Source organism: Photinus pyralis, unplaced genomic scaffold (genome assembly GCF_008802855.1).
Source record: "Photinus pyralis isolate 1611_PpyrPB1 unplaced genomic scaffold, Ppyr1.3 Ppyr1.4_LG1, whole genome shotgun sequence".
Taxonomy (NCBI): domain Eukaryota; kingdom Metazoa; phylum Arthropoda; class Insecta; order Coleoptera; family Lampyridae; genus Photinus; species Photinus pyralis.
The window spans coordinates 16263238-16280603 of NW_022170249.1; the positions used below are offsets into that span (position 1 = coordinate 16263238).

Consider the following 17366-nt stretch of genomic DNA (forward strand, 5'->3'; position numbering starts at 1 on the left):
AAAAAAACTTTATACATAATATACAGTAGACATACTCAGGGTGAGCAACAGGAAGGGCACAAATTGTGTGGGGTAGGCAGGTGCTCAACTATAGACCGAGCTTTCACTGCATGCCTGCTATTGTTGTAAACTTGATCTGTATAACACTGTAGGTATACCGCAATTTGCAAGGTTACTAATATTCAAACAAATATGGTGGCCACTGTATCGTTAACAAACGGATCTTCTGATAGTATGTATGAATTCCGCCTACCACAAATTGACTATCGAACATGCTGCTGTCTCATATTGCGGCAAAAAGAGCTTGATTTTAACAATTTACGAAGGCTTTTAGCCCATTTTTGATACTCAAAAGGGTGCTTATTGTTTCACTAACTGTTGGCTGTTCAGTCGCCTTTTATACATTGATCGAGATCTCTGCAACGGAATATCGTAGAACTTTCGGGTTTTCGGAATTATATTCGTAATATTGTGTTATTCCCGCATCGCTTAGTCTGAAAGCTGAAACCAATTCCTGAGGTTGATAATTTACGAAATTCCTTTAAGAGTCTTCTGTACCCACTGCACCCAATGTAAATTTCCATAAGAGCGCCCGCCATAAAAACTCTAGTTGGTTTTCAAAAAACAATTTTTTTAAAGAACTATTTTATAAATTTAGACCTTTAACTACAAAATGTTCGGATTATTTTTTTTTTAAGTTTATAGCAACTGAATACCGATTGTTTAAAGATTAGATGTTTCGCACCGATTATTGCGCTGATCTGTTTTATTTTTTTACTATCGATCAAGACGATTTATGGAAAAAGTAAACCGACAGTTTTTTAGATAAGTTACTTCTAAACATAAACCCAAAAAATGAAATCATAATTTTTGTAAATAAAGTCTGTATCTTGGCGGGCGGTAAATCAACAATTTGAGTGTAACAAGTGGCGCCGCTGCACAGTGTCGGTGGGAACTAACTAAGGACCAAGACAGGAGTTGACAAAGCAAGAAATTCATCTTATCTCTTGCAGCTATAATCATCTATACACTAAAATGCAAAAAAGTTGCGCTTAGGTAAAGAAGACTCAATAAGGAAATAGGATATAGTGTGTGTATTATTTATTTATGAATTATTTACTCTGCTAACAGGATATGAGCCGCATGGTTAATTTCAGTAAACTGAGTACTCTAAACAGGTACTCTAAACAGGTACTCTAAACAGGTAAACATTTTGGAGCACTAAATGGTGGTGGTGGCTGAATGGTTCGATACAGGGAGTCGCTCTGTATCGACAATTTAATTCGATTCACTTGATGGATTGTGAATCGACCGAAGATTACGTACGGTAGGCGATTCAGATTTTTGGTTGGGAGTAGGCAGTGATAATGCACGGTTTGCCAGAGCATTACGATCCGATGATAATTACCATCGAACATTCGACCATAAAAATCACCGCTGAAGCAATCAAAAGACAATTACTCAATGATATTGGCATTGGCTGCTAAAACGAACCAAAAGAAGACACAAAAAAACAGACCTAAAGTAGGATGCTAAAATTGCAATAAATTCGAGAATGCAAATTGAAGGGGTTGGGCACGTTCATTTAACTGTCATGAATAATCAAGCAGAGACAATAATAATCCAAAACATACACTATGCGCCAAAATTGTGCGCTAATTTGTTGTATGTCAGTCAGATGTAGACAATCAGTCAAATTCAACATACATGGCTGAAAAATAATTAACGCTCCAAAGGAATTGGTACCCAAAGCAATACCAGTCAACAATATATAGCAGGTAGACAGAGTGAATTTTCGATTCTTAAAAATGAGTTTATTTCACTAACTGTCGGCTGTTTGGGCGTCTTTTAAGCTTTGTATAAATTGATCGAGATTTTACCAAAAGAATATCTAGAACTTCCAGTCTGAAAGCTGAAAGCCATTGCTACAGGCGGTTATTTATGAATTTCCATTTATAAATCGACCGAGATCTCGACAACCGAATACCGTAGAGTCTTGGGTTTTCAGTATTCGGTTAGTATTATAGAGTCATTGCTGCATCGATTACTCAGCAACCTGTAAGTCCATAATTTGTAAATTTAGTTTTCATATTAAGACAAAGGGCGCCTTATAAATCGATCGAGATCTCGGCAACGGAACATCGTATAGCCTTCGGGATTACAGAAATAGGTTCGTAGGTACTACCGAGTTATTCCTGCATCGCGTAGTTCGAAAACTGAAGGTATCATTGCCGAAGTAATTTATGAATTTATTTAAAAGGTCGCCTTTTGTATGTCGACCGGCATCTCGTCAACAAGGGAGCGCTGATTCGTTCCGGCGACTTTTATAAATCGATCGTGATTAGTGTTGCCGCGAGACGAGACGAGCCGAGAGTTTCGAAGGTCTCGTCTCGTTTCGTGACCTCAAGACGAGGCCAACTCAAAGTCTCGTCTCGCCCTAGTTTAGTCTCGTCTCGTCTCGTTTGGTCTCGCGTGGTCTCGCCATACTATCTAAAAAAATGGTGTAGAGCATATACAAGACACCACGAAGGCATGACAGATAATAATGACCTTCCTTCTCTATCTTCTAATCACGAAACATAATTATGCGTATTTTAAGGATTTTCTTTACCATTCTGCAGCTAAAAAATCATAAAATGTACCTGGCAATGTAACTAGGTAGAAAAGTCTAACTGAATTCTGTGATACTTACATACTTAAAGATAATCTGTCCATGTTATTTTGTAAAATCTTACTTTTATGGTACGTGGTACGTATGCACTAAATATGTAAGTACCTATCTACAGTAACTGTATTTGGATATGTCATATGTCCATAATATACATTTTACACCTTAATCAGGGCCTTTATTCACAGATTTTCGCAAGAACACAAAAAAGTGTAAACTCATACTAAACTACCTATAGCATTTTAGCCCCAATATGGCGACCAGAACGAACTACTAATAATTATGCTGGGTTTAATTTCGTTCGCGAAAATACACAAACCATAAATCTTGACTAATCAACTTCTTGAGTTAGATAATGTTGTGTTAATGTACGTAGTTTAGACTAAGTCTAATTTTTTTTAAATATCCGCATTCTAATTTGTCCGTTTTCTTGGAAAAATAAGGCACAATTGTTAGAATATTGTATTAGGTGTATGTAGTGTTATTTAATTTTGCAATTGTCTATCGTAACAATAACAGTTGCGCTGATCGCTATATAATGTTGTAAACAGATCTTGTCGCAGGTGCGCGTTTAGATAAGAGAATTGTGCGTATTTTAAGTAAAGATGTAAGAGTGGAATCGAAGATGGAACAAGACAAGAAAATGTGTTAAATAGAAGAGGAAGCTTTAGGGGGGCGCGAGAGTTATGAATTGTCCTTAAAATGCATTTTACTCTTTGTAGGTTGTAAGCAGGGCCATCAACCATCATTTTTTGTAATATTAAACCTTGGAGAATATCTCAAACCAGCGCTCATTTTTGGGCAATGAAGAGTAACAAAACCAAGACAATTGCCACGGAATTCAGCAGCAATAGATTAGAATTTTCAGTCTGAAAATATGGCCAAGCAATTTTTTTCAAAATGAAGTTATTTGAGAATACAAAAAAATTAGAGAAAAGAATATTTTATTAGGTGAGAAAGTAAAGTTTTTCGCTCGTAAAAGTGACTCCAAAAAAAAAACCTTCAAGCGAATTCCAGTGCTACTGGATCAACTGCCACACGTAATTAATCCGTGCATTGAAGCTCTAGAGCATCTTTACGAAAAGCAAGGGTTGACGAAGCTTATCCTTTTGGCATTGATTATACAACTTACTATGCTTCCGGCCACCGAAAAAATCTGCCCCATGTGAGTTAGGCATAATTGGTTACTCACTCAATTCACGTAAATAGATCTTTAAGCAATAAAGCCCTAGTAGAGTGCTATTATTGACATTTGGTAATTTGGTGACATTTTGGTACACATATCGATCACTTAAGATTTGGAAGAAGAACAATATCTGTATTTCACTCCTTTAAGGTTCACTTTTCCGTTTCATTTTTTAAAGAGTTATTTGATGAGTCTAATGGTTTTAAACTGCAGACAGTTGAAATGAAAATTTTTTTCCTATTTTGACTTGAAAAGTATACATTGCCCAGAAGAGGGTTGATGACAAAGATTATCGCAACAATTTAATATTAATAATGTGATATTAATGTCGGTTTGAACAATAAATACATTCTCCCCCAACAAAATTTCTAGTTAAATAAAGCTTAGAAAAGTTGTGGGCCTCAGTTGTTTCTCGCTCGAACGAGCATCTCACCCTTACACACTATCTGAAAGCAGCGAAGTTGATCCGAACGCATTCAACAACGCACGCAATTTGTTACATAATGGGGCTAACAGAAATCCTTTATAAGGCCGAGCACTCGTTAAAAGGGTGATTGTATTAACTATGCTTATCTTTCAAAGGTGTTTAGCCTCTCCAAAGGCACTTCACATCAATTTCGAACGCTAAATCTATTCGAAACCGTCGCTATGAAAAGAAGACGAAACGTATTTTGATGAAATTGTAATGATTATTTTTTATTCTCGGTTAGTCATGCGGAATGTTTGATCAATATTGTAATATAAAGTAGATGCCGACTATTTTTGAACGTTTCCAGAGGTATGAGCGTGCATTTTTTTTTATCTCATAACGCAGAAACGTCTAGCCCATTTCGATAATGAGAAACATAGTCGCTCGAAATTTTATTTCAGTTGAAACAGCAGAATAAAATTGCTACTTTGTGAATAAAAGATTTGTATCAATATTGAAAAAAGTCACCACGAAGGTGATGAAAAGCTATAATCTGTTTGAGGATCTAAAATATTGCCTTGAAAGTTGCATGTGAGCACATTTAAGGAGTGACATAAATATAAAAGTTATTGCGTATCATGCAACTGTTATATTAGAATTATTGTGAGGAATGTCGCGGTTACTCCGCCGATTCAATTATATTTCCTATCATTTTAGAATAGGTGCTCGTATGACGTTGAAATGAAATTTCTGCCGATGGAAAAATATCTGAAAATAATTACCGTTAATGTAAAATGCAATTGCATTGCTCGACAGGGGTAGCTGGACGCTCGTTGGTTCATTCAAATTTATTCCGCAGCGCGCACTCACATCGTGGCGGCGCGGCGTGCGCATCAGCCTGTTTGGCTCGCGCGAATGGAATACGTGTCGCTCCAGTGCGACGGTGCGCAAGCATCTCTTGGTTAGCCGATGTGTATACTTCGCATGCCGTGTACAAAACCATATCCGGATAGTGCGGTGCTTTAAGTGCCAATAATTCGGCCATAACTCTTCCGACTGCCGTAGTGAACTCAATGCGGTCACTGCGTAGGTAGTTATGACAGCAAGTCCTGCCTCAGGTTTGCGTAAGTGAATCTCCAAAGTTCTCGAGTTGCGACCCTTGAGGCTTTGAGGTTCTCTTCTGACAATGACATCGACGTCTTACTGGTGCAAGGGCCATATAAAGTGAGTTCGAGCAGTGGATATAGGGGTAGTCGATACTTCGGCTCCCTATAGAAAAACACGGCTTGTCTACCAAATAACCTTAAACCGATGAGGATCCTTTCACTGAGTCATTTAACCAACCACTGCACAGCTGTAGCTATGATTACTGTTGGGAACACCTCATTGGCAATCGTTGACGACTTCTCCAGGAAAGCGTTTGGGTATTTCTTAAAATGTAAAAGTTTGGTTCCAAACAAAATTGAACACTTCAAAAAGTTTTGTAACAGCATAGTATCTAAAATGACAGATTCCAGTGGCATTACGAGTATTCATCAGAATGGCTTGGTAGTATTGTATGTTGCACCCACCATGAATCATATCACTCTCGTCTCCTTATTTCCTTACGAAATCCCTGCGAGGCGTGACTAACGCTACCTCATAAGATACCATATACAGTGATATTCATGTAGAAGTAGACATAGGGATTTCCTATAGGAATTTCCTATGTCTACTTTCAAATGATAAAGTCTTCTGAAGGACGCCTAATTTTATGCAACCAAAATAACTTCTTGAAACAAATAAAGATCTGGCTGTCATATTATCTATTAATTTGAATATTGTTGCTTTAGCCTCACAGAAAATAAATCTCTTAAGCTCCTTTAACTGTTATCGGCACTCTACCAATTGGAAATATCAACTTTTTGTGGTTGCATAAAATTAGGCGTCTTTCAGGAGACTTTTTATCGTGTAAAAATAGACATACGAAATTCCTATAGGAAATCCCTATGTCTACTTCTACACGAATATCACTGTATATCATTTCCTTATAGGACAGTCACGGCAGTAAATTATTTTTTAAAAATGGCGCTTTTTGAGATATTGACTTCCTTATTTTAAATGGACGCCTTATTGGATTTTTAAGTCACTCGATAGAAGAAACATTTACAAAATCAATAACACTTAGTATTTCATTTGGGAATCAACCTCGCATTTTTGCCTCGAAGTTTACATTGGATTTCTTATGGCAATAATTCCATGGCTGATTATGATTCGTTCGTTTATTGTCTCGCATAGTCGTCATCGACAGGGCCATGGAATTATTACCATAAGAAATACATTGTAAACTTCGAGACAAAAATGCAAGGTGGATTACCAAATGAAATACTGAGTGTTTAGTATCGCTGATTTTGTAATTGTTTTCTCTATCGAATTACATAAAAATCCAATATGGCGTCCATTTAAAATAAGGAAGTTCATGTCAATATCTCAGAAACGAATCGAATCTTACAACTTTTATTTGAAACTATTTTCGATAGCTCTCTTTGTTATTAAAATATTTGAACTTTTTAAAAATGGCGAATATTGTTTATTCATCGTGCAAATGCTTGCTATAACACAAAAACCTAACGTTGTCTGTCGATTGGTATTATACACACATAACACAACGGTTCGCTCTCGTTTCCTTCAAAATATCCGCAACGCGAAAAACCGTGGAAGATGGTGTGAGTTCCATGAGGGAAACGCCAAATGTGAATCGGGCTTTATGCAAACTTGTGGAAACAAGTGATATGTTTTCGACACCTTGATTATTATCAATTATGTATAATAGTATATTGTAATACAAGTGCGGAAAGGGCTTTATTGAAAAACGCGTATGAAAGTTGGAGCACGAGCGTTAGCGAGTGCTCCAATCATACAAGTTTTTCAATAATCCTTTCCGCAAGTGTATTACATACTATTTTTTCTACGAAAGTTCTCGAATTTAAAGATTAAGAGAAAAATTTTATATCAAAATGTTAAAACAACAATTTCTGTATAAATCAAGTCGTAGTACGATTCTCGTGTTTATCTGTAAAAATATAAAATCAAGTCTTCGTGACGCCGCTACGTTGTCTTAGTTACCAACGAGTTGTTTATAAAAAAGCCGGTTAGTAATTTTGCATGTAGTTTTGTACGAAGCAATTTCTTCAGTAAAACAAGAATTTAAAAGCTGAAAATGAGTGTTCATGAAGAAAGTGAGAGCGGCGATGAATTTATGTGCACTCCGCCTGAGGTTGCTGCAATGGCGGAATCAATTATGCCTGAGCTTTTGCCTGAAAAATCGAGAAATCGGTACGAAAAAGAACGAGAGAGGTTTTTTAATTGGTGTAAAATGAAACAAGTCAAGCGGTATACAGAAACCGTGTTGCTTGCCTATTTTGTCGAAAAATCTGGAAAATTGAAATCATCGACACTGTGGTCAATGTATTCCATGTTGAAAAGTATGTTGATTTTGCAAGACAACGTCGACATTTCCAAGTATGCCAAGTTACAATCGTTTTTGAAACGTAAATCTGTTGGTCACAAGCCGAAAAAATCGCTGACTTTTACGAGACAACAAATCAGAACGTTTTTAGAGGAAGCACCCGATGAAACATTTTTAATGATGAAAGTAAGCACCTATACTTACCTACTATTTTTTCATGTCTATACATTTGTTATATGTCACACAAATAATGAAATTTATTTGTAGGTTGCTCTAATATTAGGAGTTGCTGGGGCTTGTCGTCGAGAGGAGTTGACGAAAATGACGGTGAACGATATCCAAGGCGAAGATACGTTTTTACTCGTAACGATTCCAGACTCCAAAACGCATGTTCCAAGAACTTTTTCTGTTACGGAGGGAAAAGAGAATTGGATACACTTGTACCAGAAATATAAAGCGCTTCGTCCTCAAAATGCTCAAACTTCGCGACTTTTTTTAAATTATAAAATGGGAAAATGTACCGTACAACCTGTGGGTATTAATACATTTGGAGCAATTCCTAAGAAAATTGCGAGTTACCTGAAATTGCCAAATGCTTCTAGTTTTACGAGTCATTGTTTTCGGCGTACCTCCGCAACGCTACTTGCTAATGCTGGAGCAGACCTTTTGAGTCTTAAACGTCATGGGGGCTGGCGGTCGTCGACGGTAGCGGAAGGATACGTAGATGGTTCTCTTCAAGGCAAATTAGAAGTATGTAACAAAATAATTGGTAATGCTTGTCAATCAAATGATCCTTGCACACCTTCGACATGTCAACCAGATGATCCTTGCACATCTTCGACAGCGTCCACATCTACATTAATAACTTCTAAATGCTTTGTGTCAAATTCGTTACTTCCAGGTGTTAATATAAGTAACAGTTCATCATTTACCATTAATTTAAATATTACTAGCCAGAAGTAGCTGTAATTGTAAATTGTGGCATTAAAATAAAAAAAAGGTATCTTTGTTTTTACTTAAGAGTGTGGAAAATAAGTGTGGAAAAATTTTTCCACACTAGTGCGACAAAACCCTACTTTCAAAGGCTACTTTTTTCTCAGAAAACAAGACTTTCCTCACTTTCGTAGAAAAAAGTGATTGTAAGTCTTTGCACGAAATTTCAAATGGTATGCAAATTTTATGTGTCACCCGTTACACCCTTTCGAATTTACACACAAATTTGCATATATTTCAGAAGATTGGAAATACATTTAATTGTGTGAGAATAGTTATTGCGTATTGTTTTTGTTTTATTTTTTAACAATGTTCCGTTTAACCGAATGGGTTGCAAATTCACTTTTAATATTACTTAAGTGTTTTTGAAACTCGTCTTCGAATTTCAAAAATATGTTGTCGTAAAGCTCTTTTCAAATAATTAAAAAAATATAGGTATTACATTTGAAAAACAAACCTTGAATCGATTTCCGGTCAAACCGGAAGTGATACTGAAAGATTCAATAAGCGATCGGACAGATCGTAATGTCACGTATAAAATTATACTTGACACATTTGCGTATCGTGCCAAATAAAGGAGATATTGAGGTGACCCTCTTATCTCGAACGCACTTTATTTCTGGTACCTACCGTTGTTTATAGATTCTGCTTGTCTATGCACCAATTGCCAAATCGTTTTCTGTTTATTAACAGAATTATATACAAATTTGATTTTTTCCTATTTATGTACTAACACATTTTTCGGACTATCAAAATCCTCCATATATTTCGGGTGCTTCAGGTATTATATTCATCTGATCTTTCCGATTCGTTTGACTTTGTGAATATGAGTTTTTCCAGAATTTTGCGAATTCTTCCATTCCATTGGATGTTTCAGATTCTTCGGATTCGTCCGTTTCTTCAATTTTTGCATGTTCAGTAGATTCTTCGTATTGTGAGAACAAAAAACAAAAATGGTATGTTATATCCGTTATGCGCTCTAGGTTCTTTTAAATTCTTCTCGAGTATTTCTCAAGTCCCTGTCAATTTCTCTCAAGTTTCTATTCAAATTCTTATTGTCAATATCTCTTCATTTTCCTTTCAAATTCTCTTCAAGTTCTACTCGAGTACCTCTCAAATTCCCTTTCCTGTTTCTCTCAAACCTGCTCAATTCCTTAAGTTCTTCTGAAGTTTTAGTTTTCAGGTTCTTACATTCTCCTCAGTATCAAGTGAAAATTTCCACTCATGTTTCTTTAAACTTTCCAATAAGTTCTTCTAACATTTTTCTCATGCGTTCTCCTCCTATTCCTCCCAAGTTTCTCTCAATTTGCAGATAAGTTCCTTTCGAGGTTCTTCAAGCTTCCCTCCAATTCTCATCGCATTCTTTTCAACGCAAGAAATAAGGAAAATTTAAAAAACCTTGGGGGTTCATTTAAAATTTAGTACAATGGAAAATAAGTGCATATAAAAGTAATTAGAGGAGTTTATTATTTGCCTTTATTGTTTAAGTTAACAAAAGTTCATTAAAGTAAATCATTTAGGTACCTAATATGTATTCACAAAGTGTAATGTAATGTTTAGAAGAGGAATTAGAAGCAAACATAATTACCTAAAACTAAAGTCTGAATAAACGACATTAACGCCACATGTACGTTTCCCAGTCAGTCTTTTGACCATTTACCCTCTAATAAAACGTTTAATACCCGTAATAGAATGAAAATAACCATTATTTTCCACGGTTAATCTAACAATGATCCCCGTTCGCTCTATTAGACGTAAAGGATCTTCTACAGAAAGAGAGGAGTGAATACTTCAGCCGAGACGTGTATATATTTCTGTCCCGTACTGTTTTGTTAGACTAAAGAGGGAATCTACAAGTTTGTCAATTCAGTGAGTTTTATGTTAGAAGAGAAACAACGCATTAGTATGGATACATCACCCCACATCATTTGTCTTCAGAAAAACCCGGCTCCATTTTCCTCCACAAACGAATTTTCCGGTTGGACGCGCAGCGCCTGTGCAAATTCTCACACTTATATAGCAGTCGAGAATCGCGCTCTTTACTGCTTTTTACCGTTTATCGCGTATCTCCTCAATTCGCTTCCTTTATATAGAGACGAAACGTCTACAACCCGGCCGTATTACGAATATTATTTTGAAATAATATTTAGGCGCTTTTCGTCAACTAAATTGAATGTTTCTAATTTAAATTGAGGAGTTTTTTTTACTCCGAATGTGCGTCTATCGAAAAAACATAATTGGAAATTTTTATGTATTTCATTTGAAAAAGGAGAACTTTTATTTCCACCGTAAATGCAAATTTGTAAATTCGAAAAAAGAGGAAATAAATTAAATCAACCAATTGAACTAGCAAATCTCTTTAATTTGGGTAATACAAAATTTGTTGGGAGTCTCCATTTAAGCAATTTCTGAATGACGCAATTCACGGTTTAATTTAAATTCTTCAATGTCGACGTCTAAAATATAAACGACAGGTAATTGAATTAAATATACTTGACTTCAACCATTTGATTTTAAGGGAGACAATAGGTTGCCAATTTCTTTTCTCTCATTAGTCATTGGCTTCGCGAGTTCCGCCATCGAGCACAGACAAATTTTGTTCTGAAAACTTTTTTAATTAGCAATTACATGAATTCTTTTCGTCGCTCGCGTGCTAGATACATCTAAATTATACTTAAAATTGATTGCCAGAACAGAAAATTACTTCACCTCTATCAGCAGAGCAATCTCCATAATCAACGATTACCTACTTCCTTAAGTAGAACTCAAAGCTATGTTTGGAGTTATCTAAATCTCACCCACATTTGATTCAGCAGCAGAATCTTTATTTTCACTTTTCACTGAGCGAATCTTCTGTTTAAAAAAAATGTGACCACCGCTTTTCATTACAATTAGCCATAGTCCATGACCATATCGAATACTACATTTTTTAAACGAATTATTTCTCCTTTTGATGCCTTTTAATTTGCAAATACCATAAAACTGCAAGTTTTCAAAAGGCTTTTATTCAGTCAAAATGTACAAAGTCAAAATAATATTATGAAAACCGTCTGTATTACACAATTTTGAATAGAATGTAACAGGTTGTCGCTTAGCCGTTTTCAAAAATTTTGTCTTGAATTTGTATATATGCATATATACGAAAATTTAACCATATACCGCTTCATAGCGGACGTGAACAAAAGTATGTCTGGATATGGAAAGCGATAGCAACACGTGCATTTTCCACAAAGTTGTGCATTTTCGAGATAAAACTGATACTATTTTTCTATTCGGGTCGTTAAGAAGCGTTAATCAAAACCAGAGTAGTTACAAAGTGCGAGCTACTTACAGGTTACAAGGTTGGTTTTGCGTTGATGCGGGAGTTTTAGCTTAATTCGTAACAAATCTTACGAGCAGGAAAATTTCGAGCTGCAGAAGGGATCTTCAAATACTAAAGGGATTATTTATTTTCATTTGTTTAATTTTGCTTTTATTTTTGGGTGCGCCAGTGGGTTTCAGCCAAGGCTGCTCTACCAACACAACCCACTATACATTTACAAATATCCATGCCCGAATCCGGATTCGAACCACGAACCTTTAGCACCAGAGTTCAATTTTAACTGAACTGCGCCACACGGGCCGGCTCACATGAAAATTCATTATAATAAACAAAGTTTTTGTTTCGGATCGCCCAATGTAACGGCTGGTTAAAAGTTCCTCAAAGTTGAGTGATATCATTGGACAACGCAGTGTGCGATAAAAATTTTGTACACGGCAGGGAATTTAAAGACAATTATGCGGTGCATTTTGCCCGCAACGAAATCTAGTTATAAGTTGGGAAAAATTAATATCAACACAACGGAACATTGGCTTATTATTCCTGTTCTTAATCACGATTTCGAATGTTACTTTCGCGAAATTGAACCCGGTCTGCTTGGATTCACGATTCATACGCGATTTTTTTCACCCAACCTTGCATTCATCACGAAGAAAGCGTTACCAGGATGGTGCAAAAAGTCAACTGTGCCATCAAAGCACAGCATCTGTAACTGCAAGTTATTTTAAATTTTTGATTTGTATAAAGTGAATATTTTTAGAAATTTGAATATTAATTTTGCTTGAAGTAATTTTAATATTCATATAGACAGTTATTCAAAGACTTGCAGATGCTTAAGTGCCCTACGTTTATATCTTACAGTGCGCTAAGAAGCAGGACAATATGATCTGATATGAGAAAGGTGTTTGGTTATTTTCTTTCATTGATCCGTAAATTTGCATTTGATTTCAGCAATACCATTCCTTTGGTTGGATTAAATTTTTGTTTAGCATTCAGAGATGTATGTATACATTGAACAAAAAAAAATTTAAGACATTTAGTAGGCTTTAAGGGAATATGAAGGAAATTTGTGCGCTTTAGAAGTGCTTGAGAAGAATTTTAATAGGGATTTGACATGATTCAGGTACAGTTGACGTACGGTTATGGAACCCGTATGTTCGTAACAGGTCAACAGCATACAGGGATGTTACCAATTTTCTACTTGTTTTAATATGAAGAATCTGAAAGATCAGTACATTTAAAATGTAAAATCCGAAATATTGGAAGAGTCTGAACAATTTCAAGAATACAAAGGATCGGTAGGATTCGAGTAAACGTAACAATCCAAAGAATCCTAAGAATTCGAATTCAAGAACAAGATAAAGCAGCTTAAGATTGTCCGAGGTAGCAAGAGAATCTAAAATATTCTAAGAAACCAAGGAGAATACTTGAATGAGCCCGAATAAAGGAAAGAATCCAAAGAAATTGGACCTCTTTCTTTTAAGGGCTACCTAGGTAGCTAACCTAAACCCTTTGCACAGATAGGTGCACCCGGACAGCACTGAAGGAGAGTAGAAATCTTCGAAACGGCGAAAGTCTAGAAAGACCTGATTTGGACCAAAAAGTCACGGGAAGTACATTGATTGTTTTAGTAATTAGTAAATAAGCTTTAAAAAGCTTCTTAGACCCTACCTAGAACTGCAGGTACCTATGTGTTTTTCCGTAGCTAGGAAAGCCAAGTGCTGGAAAGGTCCAAGGATACTCCTAGATAGGGACTGTACAAAAGATAAAGGGCCCGGAATGCTTTGTGAAGGGTCTACAAAACTATCTACTTTGAAAGTACTCTCTGAGGGAGATAGAATGCTTCGTAAGAGCGCTATATAAAGCTCAGGAAATGAAATCAGGCGCTTACAAAAGGTGAAGCAATCCTGTAGAAAGGGACAAAAGGCTCTTAAATGTCTAAATGACCAAAAATGCAATCTAAAACGAGAAAAAAATGTTTTCAAGGCACTTATGTGGCCTTTTCCGAGTCTTTTATTCCCTTCCTGGCCCGGAAAAGACTAAATTTGTCTGCTAAGTGCCCGTGAAGCTTTATACAGTGTGTTCAAAGTGAAATGGGTGTCTAACTTTGGGTTTCAGTGTAGCTATGAGCATCTTTTTGTTGCTATTGTGATCGCCGTTTTGGACATGTCACAATTTCATGAAATTTCGGTTCCAGTCTTGCCGAGTCTGCTAGTTTATTATATGCACGTGTTAAAAAGGACTACGCAAGCGAAAACGTAACATTTTTTTTATTTATGGACCAATGTTTATTTTCTTAACAGAAGATGTTTCGTATAGAATCAAATTGACATGTGTAAAAAAGATGGTTCAGCACATAACTTTCATATTTGTGGATAATTTTTTTAATTAGAAGTGAATTGAAATCACGTGTGAAAAAATAGATTGCGCATGCGCAGGTAAAACTTTTTATATTGGTCGATCACTTTTTCTAAAATTTTAATTGAAGATAACTGGCATCCATACGTCAAAAAAAGAATTGTGTATGCGCAAACCCAACCTTTTTAGTTACAGGTGGATTTTTCCCACAATTTAGGGGAAGGTGCTTTTCAAATTGCGGTTCATCATTTTACTCAAATGGCTGAAACGAATTTGTCTGGGATGACTAATTTTTTCAGAAAAAAGACTATCTATTAATGTGGAAATGCGCTTTTTGTAAATCAGTTCCGATTACTTCTGTTGATAAGTTATCTACCTAGTCATAGTGATGACGCACACAAACAATTTACTTGGCTGTATAGTGTGTACTTTGACGTAATTCCTTACGGCTCCACAACATTGGTCTATCTTGTCAGCATGTCAGCAATAACGGAGGAAGCTATAAGTAAGGCTTGTTGAAGAGTTACTGCTGTCCGAAAGCTTAATATTTGGGCATGAAAAAAGTGTCTGCTCGATGGATTCCTCACTCCGGAGCAGAATATGGGGGGAAAGCTAAGAGCATTTCGACATTTTGCGAACGTGACTTTTCGATTATTGTCACAGGAAACTGAAACCCTTACATAAAGCAGGAATCATTGCAGTTGGTCCACAACTGCTCTCCATCCTTAAAAAGGTAAAATCCCAGTCTTCGTCAGGAAAAATAATAGCAGCTATTGGGACAGAACTTTTTGGTTATTGAATATATGGCAAAAGGGACCAAGATTAATAGTGAGGTATATGGAAGCACGACTGAGGGCTTGAAGAAAGCAAAATCACTGATCTCATGGCGAACAAAAAGTGCGCATTTGCACGACAATCCTACGTGATTTTAAATAATGTGTAATCATCGGGAAAATTCAACTGCAAGCGAATCCTCGTTAAATTCCCCGTTAATTACTGGTCACCGTAATATTCTAGTCTACATCCATAATTTACACGGAAATCATACATTACACAACACTCACAGTGAAACGATTAAATCTGCAAGAATTTTATAGGCACCAACCTGTTTATGGATCGATGAAATGAGTATCGGAATTAGCGGCTTTTGATGGGGAACTAATTTTAATTGAAAATATTAATATCCCTTTTTCTCGAAAGGTTGATGTTTTTATGTTAGAGAGGAAAATGTGTCTTTAACCGGAAATTAAAATGTAGCAAGTTTAACAAGTAATGTTTTAATTACAAGAAAATCAGGTGAAGCGATGGATGGGTTAACAACGTAATTCAGAGTTTAGGCAATGAGAGATGGCAGATGTTGGGTGGAAACAGCGTGCGTATAGCTAAGGTTGTCTTTATATACTCCTTGATTAGTGTTCCTAACAACCTCCATTAGAACTTTGATTAATAACCGCTAAATTGAGTGTTAAATTCATTACACAAAGTGAATAAATTGAAGATTAATTAACCATTGATAATTTAAACTCGCTAGGCCGTGGGCTTAACAAGGTTAAAATTTGCATTTGAGGACGGAAAGCACTTTGCCGTTTACAGGCTGTAACGCAATTAAAAGGGATGCTGATGGCGGGGGTGTATAGGCGTCGCGATGGACTTACGGCGCCGTTACTGCAGTATATAACAGTACGCCACTTCATTAAGCGAGTAGAAGGGTTGGCCGGAAGTGTCAAGTGCACGCGCACTTCCGGCGACCATCTGGCAGACCATCTATCAATCAACCCTTCAGTTAATCCGAAATATATGGAACAAGAGGCTGCAGCGGTTCGCACGTCCCGTATACAATCGACGATTAGTATAAAAGAGTCAAGTATGATCTGATGGTGCTCCTTCGAAAAGTAACAATCGAAAAATTACCCGTGAGGCAAAATCGCATTGTTCGCCTAAAGACGTCCTAGGGTGACTTATTCACTTTGTTTCGCATCCAGCAAATATTAATTCAACTTCATTCCAGTTTGCATAGTGTTTTTCAATACCTTCAGTTGAAAAACAAATGTAAACCGCAAATTTATTAAGTTATTGCGAAACTATTCGCTTTTGAGATTCATTTATTCTTGGCATGGTGGGTTCATAGGGGTTCATTATAACTACTACCACTAAAATGCGGATATAAAAAAATACAAAAAACAACCAAACAATTTCTTTGATTTTATATAATCTACATCCATTCCAATAACATCCATACTGATTTGTTCTAGCCAATCCTCAGTGAAAAACAGTAGTTCACAATCGTAATAGAAGCCACAATGGTTTGAGTGATATACAGTCCATCGAAAGGGTCCCGCTTAATTTGTATACCAAGCAATAAGGATTTCAGGTAATGTGAGGGTAATATGGTCTACGTTAACTACTCCTCGTATGTCGGAAGTTTTATTCTATTACATGACAACAGTGCGGGTGCGGTTCGTTTTTCATCGTTTCACACCGCTGCGGATTGGTGAAGTGGAGGTGATGATTGCTTAAATAAGTGGAGGGTAACTCATCTTACGCGAAATTTTATACGCGTGTTTGTTTCCAGTTGAGATGGAAGACGTACTCAGTCTTTTTGTGTCAAGTTCAAGTTCTGGGGTTTCCTTGAACAGACCAATTTGGGTATTGCTCGGACAGACGTGGGTACTACTTTTTTCTCTTGAGATCTCTTGAATTAGTTTACTCGTTTATGTCCGTTCTGTGAACGGGTTGTGTACACAAGGCCTATATCTCGCCTTAGAATTGTTATTACAGGACGGTGTACTTGTGTTTCTTTTGATTGATAATAAATTTTTGTAATCTCAGATTGCAATTGAATTATGTGTCAATTTGAATTTCAATCTCTCCAGCCCATAACAATTTTTAGGAGCGATTATGGTTCAACATAATATCGTTTGCGTTTAGACTCATAACAATTTTCCAAGTGTCTCTTATAATAAGCGTAAATGTACAAAAATAGAT

At 36.3% G+C, this 17366-nt stretch overlaps 1 protein-coding gene across 1 annotated transcript; it reads left to right on the plus strand.

The window, feature by feature from the left end:
• The first annotated feature begins 7171 nt into the window (after nt 1–7171).
• LOC116176891 lies at nt 7172–16256 on the plus strand. Its single transcript, XM_031495751.1, has 3 exons — nt 7172–7897; nt 7979–8461; nt 15975–16256. The coding sequence occupies exons 1-3, from the start codon at nt 7463–7465 to the stop codon at nt 16254–16256; spliced, it is 1200 nt and encodes a 399-aa protein (XP_031351611.1). The 5' UTR covers nt 7172–7462.
• The last annotated feature ends 1110 nt before the right edge of the window (nt 16257–17366 follow it).

Coding starts and splice junctions, on each gene's coding strand:
- LOC116176891 (XM_031495751.1), top strand. CDS start 7,463: ATGAGTGTTCATGAAGAAAGTGAGAGCGGCGATGAATTTATGTGCACT. Junction 7,898..7,978: donor AAACATTTTTAATGATGAAA/GTAAGCACCTAT, acceptor ATTTATTTGTAG/GTTGCTCTAATATTAGGAGT. Junction 8,462..15,974: donor CTCTTCAAGGCAAATTAGAA/GTATGTAACAAA, acceptor TGCCGTTTACAG/GCTGTAACGCAATTAAAAGG.